We start from the raw sequence: 9353 nt of genomic DNA on the forward strand, positions 1-9353 counted from the left end.
AAATTTCTTAGATCTACTCATGCTCAATGATTAAAAATGTTTAGATTTTTTATATGTTATGTAAAAACAAGTGTTCTACAACTTCCATGGAAAATTTTGATTTTTCTCCAAAAAATATATTTGTCTATCAATATGATATACCCTCATCATTTTGAACATTTTCAACTCAATATATTTGTCTATCAATACGATACCCTCTACTTAAGTATTTATGCATTCTACATGTTATATATAACTTTTTTTAACTGTTTTTTTATGCAAAAGTGTATAAAAATATGTTCCCTATCCATTTTTATGCGTATCTTTAGTGTATCTTAGCGTATCTTCGATACGATACGATACCCTCTGATACGTATCTTAATTTTGACCGACCGATACGGTGACCGATACCGATACTTTAATCATTGGGCTTACCCTTGCACTGTGTACTACCTATTTATAAATGGGCTGGGCTTAGGCCCGACACATTTATTAATTGGGCTGGTTCAAGTCAAGCCATAAAAGTGTCGAGTTCGGTTGGGCCTACCGGTACGGGCTTGGAATTGACACCCCTAAGCTAAACGGTCATACTAAGTTGGACTTATAAACAAGTTAGGCCGATCAAGAGTCCGTCAAACTTACCCTTTATACCGTGTATTACCTATATATAAACGAATATTAATCAAATCATGCATGTAGTTGACAACCCTATACAAACACCCCCCTCCTTTTCTTTTTTCTGACTTACAGCTTATGTGAGACCCATTCATTGTTTTCAGATGATGGTTAAGAGTTAAGGGTTATGGCCTCCAGGTCAGATAGATTTTGCAATTCTAAGGATTTGGGAGAATGATGACCTTTGGCTAGTAGCAACCATATTCATTGATTTCTACCCAAGAAAAGAAATCATGTTCATTGACAATTAAATTCATCCAATTTCATGCGCGCATGGTTTTCTTGTGTTAATGACTCCCAATAAGTGACTCAAAAAGAGGAGAAAAAGAAAACGATGCTATCTAACAAAATTATGAAAATCCATTTGCAGATTCGTGAAATCATGAAAAGAAAAAAATTAGTAATGAACTTGTTGGGGGTAAATCAATCTCACTTCTAATCCAATAATGCGGCGTCGAGGGGGGGTGCCATAGGGAGAGAATTTGAAAAATTGCTAATATCAACTTCACTCGTATAATGGGAGCTATAGATGATTTAAGTGTTCTTCATTATCCCATTTCCATTGGATGGTCAAATACTCAAAGGCTTGTTTTGAAGAATTTGATTACTATTTTTTTATTTGAGTAACTAGTAGGGTGGGAGTTGCAAAGAAGTTATAGTTGGTATGGGAGTTATAGGGGGTGGGGCCGGGGTTACAGAGGGAGGTTGGTGTGGAATTTGCGGACGGGGGTTGAAGCGGGGAAGGAAGAACAACGGCGGAAAGGAAGATATAGACGCTATGCGGGGTCGGGATAGAAAGTGAAAAACAAGGCAAAGAGTAGAAGTGAGGGCAGAGAACAAAGATATGGGTGAAGCAAAGATGGGAGGTCATAGACTCATAGGTGACAACACTCTACATGGAAAAAGTTGGAAGTGTTTTTGGTCTTAAACAAAGTATGGCTTATAAGGAATCCCAAACATAATATTTCAATTGTTGTGTACCTTAGGTATAGTTTACCCTTTCGTATATAATTTTGATACTTATTAAGCTATTTGTGTGACTATGTACGTTCAGTTATTATTTTGCATAATTAAGTAATTTTTTCAAATAAAATAATGAAAAAGAAAGGATATTTTCATTAATTTTTTATTTATATATGATAATATTTTTTATTCTTCTCCGTATTCCAGTTTATAGTAAAAATTATATATTAAATTACAAGATAAGATATTAAAAGATTGAAAAAAGGACTTGGGGAAGTCAATAGTTTGAATGAACACTTCTAGTTAAGGGACTTAATTGGTTCGGTTTTGGTTTAAACGTTGTAGATCGGTTTGATTCACATTTATTTGACTAAAACCATAATCGCACTATTTACTAAACGGTTTTACTTTCTGAAACCGTGACCATTTAGTAAACTGTTTCGGTTTCTATAGTTTCTAAACGGTGTAGGCTTCACGGTTTTAAACGGTTTCGATTTTGGTTTATTCCATACGGTTTGTAAAACGGTTCACAATCGGTTTGTTATAACTTGCAACCATCTCTAAACTGAAGATCATAAGCTTATATAAAAATAATTGGCAACCACAAATAAGAGATTTTATATTGACGATGGTATGTCTTAATTTGATAATCTAGTACTATTTCTTTGAATGACCATTCTCAAACATATAAAACTAATATCATACAGCATCCGAATCCAGCCTTATACAACATAAAATATTAAAATGGCAGGTAGTTCATCCAAAACGCCCCATCTATGATAACATAATAACTTAGTAACATATATGGATTACAACTTCATGATCTAAGCCTAAACTTGAACTGAATTGCAATAAATCATATCAAAGCAGGATGGACACTTAAATTTAATTGTTAATTGTTATAAGGATTACTGCCCTTGCTTTACTTAATTGTTATACAGATTTATCGGATTGGTTTAAACGGTTTCAATTCGGTTTGAAACCAATGGATTTCGGGGTTAAAATCGACCTGACCCATTTAACTAATTGGCCTGAAACTTGAAATCATAACTGCACCATTTACTAAACAGTTTTACGATTTCGGTGTAAATGAATTGATTCGATTTTGATAAACGGTTTCAATTACAAATTCTCATCCTTACTTCTAGTGAAAGAAAAATTAAATCATACATAGTTAAAGGAAAATTTGGCTAGTGCAAGTTAATTACACAACTATAGGTGGCCATCGCTTACGACTTCATTTCTCATGTGCTTATCTAGATGGCTTAAATGCTGATGTGTTTCATACATGATCGGATACGACTTGATTTTTGTCAAAAACCTGAGAAAGGTGTATAATTTCCACATCAACGTCTTAATAAGTGATAATTACTTAATTTTGATTGATTAATTGAATTAATGATTTTTATGGTTTTTTTTTTAATTAATTAAGTGAAGAAAGATTGGTTTTGTTAACATTTGAATCCATAGACATAATTAGGCATGCTTTCACAATTTTTCCACGACGTTACTCCCAATGCTGATTTGGTAAACATCACCATCATCTTAGGTCACCCTACATGTAATCCGTCGTAGAAGATGACCAAATAAAAGTTGTCTTCTTGATGGTCTTAGGTTTTATTTATTATTTTGTTCACATTAATGGTGGTCTAAGTGAATGCCGACGGCCCTAACAGTCTTAGTTGTCGTATTGGAATCACAATTGATGCTCTTGTCTGTCCTTATCCAACGGTTGAAAGTGATTGCATACTCACATGATCATGCTTAAAACCTCTGGCTCTTTTATAAATTGATAAAATTCTATGATCAAGTTTCTTTTATAAGGAGATTTCTTGTCTTGTATCGTGGTTGGATGGGAATCTAAGGACACTGTTAGACTTGTACAATATGGAAGAGAACCCTTATTTCTCTTAATCAACCATTGCGTGGAGAGATATTTTTTCTAACTTATTATTTCAATATTGATCCAACTCAATGATTTAGTTCATTGTATTCGTATCGACGATATTAGGTTTTATCGGCTGAATTTATATAAAAAACATCATTGCTTAAAAAATAAATCAGATCCATACCATATCAGTTGATCTGTATCAGTAGGTATTGGTATCGATGTCAATTACTAATATGGCTGATCCATACTAATTCGTATAACTGTGGTCCAACTTTTTCACCTCAGAGTTTGACCCTTTCTTTTTTGTTTAAATTATATCTTAATAGTTGTATGTGGGTCCCTCACCACAACATATTCTAGCAACATGAAGCCTATTTTAAAAAATTCTCCATATATGAAATAGTGTGGATGATCAAATTATCACTCCCATTCCACATGGCGCAAATAATTACTATGCCAAAAGAACATTATAGGACAATTAATACATAAACACCTCTAACATTTTTGTATTGTTTTAATTTCTTTTCAATATATTTTTTTTTCCTTCAAATTTTTGCGCAGGCTAGGATTTCATATTAACATTACTGAATGGAAGGTAAGGTATTTTTAACATCCCAAGTATAATAGTATTAGTGAGTATTTGCGTGATTTGGCTTTAAATATCGAATTGTTTGAATCCGCTGATTCAACCTAGAAATCAATTTGGGTTGATTCAATTAGCTCGATATAGACTTATCTCATATCTTTTGAGTTCTAAGGTTTAAAATTTAGTTTAAGAGATAGGTATAAGCTTCTCACACTAATAAAAAAGTGAAAGACAATGTTATTCAATAATGAATTCATATTCTATTTTCTAGACTAGATAAAGAAAAATAGGTATCAAACTTGAAACCTCCAAGGGTCTCAAACCATCTTTTAACTTTTTAAAAAAATTAAAAAATAATAAATTAATAAATAAAAAATTTAAAAAAAAAATCTTTTAACCCACATTTTATTTGAGGAGAAATAGTGTCAACATGCTCATTATGTAAGTGGCCAATAAAATATCTTCAATCTTACGTGGTGGGGATCTTATGAATTAAAAGCAGGGAAGGAATAATCATTTTCCAGTATTAAAGTGAGCATCTTCCACCAACCTGTTTTTTCGGTAGCACTTATCCACCAAATCGTGATTGATATGGATGGAACCAGATGGTCTGGAGACTATGTATGGCCAGATGTTAAAACTAAGGAATGCCCTTGAAAAGTGAAAACCATTGGCCGTCCATTGTTTCGGTCGATGGTATCGACGGCCGGATCTGGTCCTACCATGAGCCTAATGCATGCCATCTTAATTATTGGAATCGATTCCTTATATTGCCCAACATCAACTTCTTCATAAATGGTGTGTTTAGTGCATGAGGCTCTCGCCATTATAGGGTCTGAGAAAAATCATAACGTACTCAATTTTATCTTCCTACTTCAAAATTTCTTAACTAGTCTAATCTTACCCGACATAAGTTTCAACAAATGAGAATCAGAAATTGAATCCATCAGTATCGATTTCAACCCAAATCAGCCGGAATTAGACAGAAATCAATCGAACTGATGTCCAATTCTGATCCAAATTGGTGGATTCATCGATCCAATTTCCAATTTTTCAAACCACGGTTGAACCGATCAACCAACTTCGATCTGAACTCCAGTTTGTTTTTTTTTTTTAACGACCGACTTTACCAAACATCAAATTAAAGATAAAATAAATATGGAAAATCCTTTTTATTAAAAAAAATAATAAATCTTTGATTATTATTTCCATTTCTATTTTCTAGAGATTCTAACCATTCCGATCTGAGATCGAATCAAAGAAAGCCAAAACCTTGGATGAACTCTTCAATTGAGTACATAGTTTTCAAAAGAAAGATTAAAAAAAAAAAAAATTGTACAGAAAATTTTGCAGCAAAAATCAATTTATGTACAGAGTGAGAAGATTCAGAAGGGAAAGAGAAGAAAAGATTACGAATTCGACTTCGTCTTTTTTCGTCTTCATGATTTCATCCAGATGGCGTTATATGCAACCCACCACCGTACATAGTGTAGATCATGAACGCAAACTGCGCCTCTTCCCTGAATAATTCATCATCGCTTCTCAATCGCTTGTGCTCCGACACAACTTCTTCCGGCAACACATACCTCCTGCACAACGGACACGTCACCTGTTCCCTCTTCAACCATTGATCTAAACAATCTTTATGGAAATCGTGCTTGCATTGCAGTTCTCTGATTTCATCTCCGTCTTCCAATCTCGTCAAACACACGGAGCATTCCTTCGATTCACCGCCGGGGGCGGCGGCGGTGGTATAACGGATCGCCGGATGCTGAGCGTCTATTAGAGTCAATAAGGTGGTGCTAGCGGTGATTCCGGAGGCGCTTTTGTAAACTCGCCAAGGATAGCGTGAGAAGGTTCGAATGAGGATGACTATTTCGATGACGAAGATGGAGAACAAGCAGATGGCTATGGTGTAGAGCTTAGAGAGAAACTCTGAAACGCTTCCCATTTTCATTTTTTCCTGTTGTTTGATCCGTGGGAAATGGGTATAAGGGTTTGTAAATTTATAGTGGTTTTCGAGATTTGGGACTTTTTGAGAGGTGACACTGATGCTTACGCATGAGTTTGTTCCTTTCGTTCCTTCTCCATTTTCGTTTGATGACTAAAAAGGGTCAACATGGTGGTGCTTTGTTTGGAATTTTGGATTTGTGATTCCATTATGGTCAGCAAGGTTTTAGTATATACGGTATCAGTAGATGTATCGGTAGTATTTTGGAAATTATTCCTCCGGAGATTTTGGATATCGAAGTATATTTTGGACGATGACTTGGAGACTAGAGATGCTCGTGAAGTTTTCACCACTATAAGGTCTGAGAAAGGTCATAATGTACATGATTTTAACCCTTCTTTACAGAGAGACTGATGGTGGATCAAAATTTTTTATACAAATTTCAAGATAAAATGGTCTAATCTGACTTGATATAGTGATTTACATACCTGGCCTAATGCTCCTTCAAATAACAAATTTCCCCCTCTCTATTTCTAGTTGGCCAATTTGGCCTCTCCCTATTGATCAGAAACAGAGTAGAATCGGTGGGATTGTCCAACTTAGATTCGAATCGGTCGATTCATCAGTTTGATTTTCAATTTTTAAAACCATGGTTGAACCCGATCAAACAACTCGAATTTGAACTCTAGATTTTATTTTTTTCTTTCTAACATATGGATTGAGAGCCTCTTCTGAGCAGTGATTGCCCATGTTTTACCCATAGCTATCTGGGTGATCAACACATGTCCAAGCGGTGATCCAACGACTCTCAGCATGGCATCTCTGTTCTGGTCGGTAGGAGCAGAGCCGTTGGATCATCACTTGGATACATGTCGATCGCCTAAGTAGCTATGGGCTGACTTGGCGATCACCGCTCAGAAGAGGAGCCGGATCCCTAATTTATAGAATCAACCTGATTACCAAGCAAGTATATATTGGATCCAAAAAATCTCGAGCGGATCTAAAGGCCCAATGTGTACCGAGGACTGGGAGTACTTGGGGTGTATGCCTATGTGTGTGTGGGGAGGAGTGTGTGTTAGGGGATCTCCTAGCGGATGGATGCACACTGAGCCTCCAATGGCACGAGAGAGGATTTGATTTTGTATATCCTTGACTAATGGCCTATTGTAATTCAAAGATCTAGTACACTGATCCTATATCAATCACCACTCACGTTATCAATGGAATGATTAGCTAACCCTTCAAGATCTATATTGATATTGATACTGATACTGATACTTATACTAATACTGATCAATTATTTTAAATCCAATAAGATTAGATCATATTTTTTGAACAATTTTACCCTTGCAATTATATCACCTATTGATATTTTTGGAAATATATGAAACTGAGTACTTATAAGTATTGGTATCGTTCAATGTATGAAATGTAGGGTTAAGTTAAGATTATGACTGATTCCAGCTGAACCCGTTCCGGGTTGGGATCTGGGTCAGGACCCAAGTTTACCAACCTTGCAATATCTGCAGAAAGTTCGAGAGAAAGTGGCAATAACGTGTAGGAAACTCTTCCACTATTCAGTTTCAACTCTTCACATGGGGTTGACATTGACCTGAGAAATGTTAGAATTGTTAGAATTTATTCTGGTCGTTAAAGTGTGATTCGTGTGGCCCATCTCAATTCTCAAGGAAACGGATCCACACGGATCCCTTGTGATGCTGCGTTGTTGTAGGTGATTCATCTAACCCTAACTTTCATGCGGGCATTACTTTTGTGAACCTCTCTAAAATATTGGTTACAAGTAGTTTTCGCATTTTAAATGGATCTCCATGTTAGGTATCCCTTTTCCAATCACTATGTACGTTCTGTTTTTGGTTGGAAACTATGTATGTTCTTATACAAAACCTTATCCACGATCCGGCTTTTCTCTTGAGTGCGGATCGCCCAGGTCGGCCATAGCTATTTGGGTGATCAATATATATCCAAGAACTGATTTAACAATTTAGGATGCGATGTCTCTAATTTGATCGGTAAAAGCATAACCGTTGGATCAACATTTGGACACAAGTCAATCGTCCAGGTAGCTATGGGCACAACCTAGGCGATCAACACTCAGGAGAGGACCCAAATCCCCTTATCGATGGTGTCCGAACAAAGGAGGGCAAAATAGTCCAAAAAATATTTGTATTTGATATTTTAAGAGACACAATAGGTTGATTTGACTCGATATGATTGATACGTATCGATTTTAGTATCGGAGGCAATTGATACCCTAAGATCTAGGTCATACAACGTGCCATGTCTTTTTTCACCCTAACATAATTTAAGTTATTGATATCAAATTGACATATAGGCCGATACTTATCAATGTTTGTAATCACTAGAGACCAATATTGACACTAATATTAATACAGTAAAAATACAAATCGATTGTATCGATAAAAAGGCGATCTATCAATATCGACTAAGACTGATACATACATAGATACCAATTTTCCATATTTTCTTTCTTCAAGTCCAAACTCAAAATCTAATGGGTCAGTCAAAATTTGGCGATCCTTCCTCCATTGACCAGATCTGTCAAGTGGTTGGATTTGAAAGTATCACCTTCACCAAATCCAGTCCATAACTGATTATGAAAAGGAGCCTTACTCAATAATCCCACAAATCACTCACCAATTGATCCAAGTTGGAATCCATTAATAAGGATTTGAATATCCAAATGGTGTTTGACTCAATTCCACAATATCTTACAGCTAATGTGTTTTATATTTTTTTACTTTTTTCAAAAAAAAAAAAAATTATTATTATTATTTTTTTATGAAAAAGGAGCTTAATTGCAAATATGTATAATTTTGACAAAGATATAAGAAAAATGATCAAGAGGTAACTCTCCTCGGCAATTTCATGTAAAATACTATATGTAAAAACTTTTCATACAAGCTTTTACATTTAGGACAAAGTTTTCCGTGAATATGTGAAGAGGCTCACCGTGTGATCCTAGAGTCCAAAATCCCCTATCCCCCTCCCCTCCCCTCCCCTCCATTTGGATCCCACTCCAGTGCCCTTATACCTCTAGTGAAGGGAAACTCGGGTCCTCATATTTAATGAGGAATATGAGGTAAGTAGATGATCAAGAGAAAATTAGTTGTCTTTCCCAAAGAATATAAAGCTATGAAATATCAATTAGTAATTCATATTCCATAAATAACATTTTAGGGCATACATATAGAGCTAATCTACTAATTTAGCTGAAATTTCAACTTGAGGCCTAGTCACCTATTTAATTCGCCTTTTGTCACTTCCAT

General features: G+C 35.4%; 1 protein-coding gene across 1 annotated transcript; it reads right to left on the reverse strand.

Annotated features, from left to right (window-relative positions):
- Window positions 1–5339: 5339 nt before the first annotated feature.
- Window positions 5340–6340, reverse strand: LOC122082374 (E3 ubiquitin-protein ligase RHA2B-like). The gene has a single exon (XM_042649882.1). The coding sequence runs from the start codon at window positions 6049–6051 to the stop codon at window positions 5542–5544; it is 510 nt and encodes a 169-aa protein (XP_042505816.1). The 5' UTR covers window positions 6052–6340; the 3' UTR covers window positions 5340–5541.
- Between the last annotated feature and the right edge of the window lie 3013 nt (window positions 6341–9353).

This window comes from Macadamia integrifolia, chromosome 1 (genome assembly GCF_013358625.1).
Source record: "Macadamia integrifolia cultivar HAES 741 chromosome 1, SCU_Mint_v3, whole genome shotgun sequence".
NCBI lineage: Eukaryota > Viridiplantae > Streptophyta > Magnoliopsida > Proteales > Proteaceae > Macadamia > Macadamia integrifolia.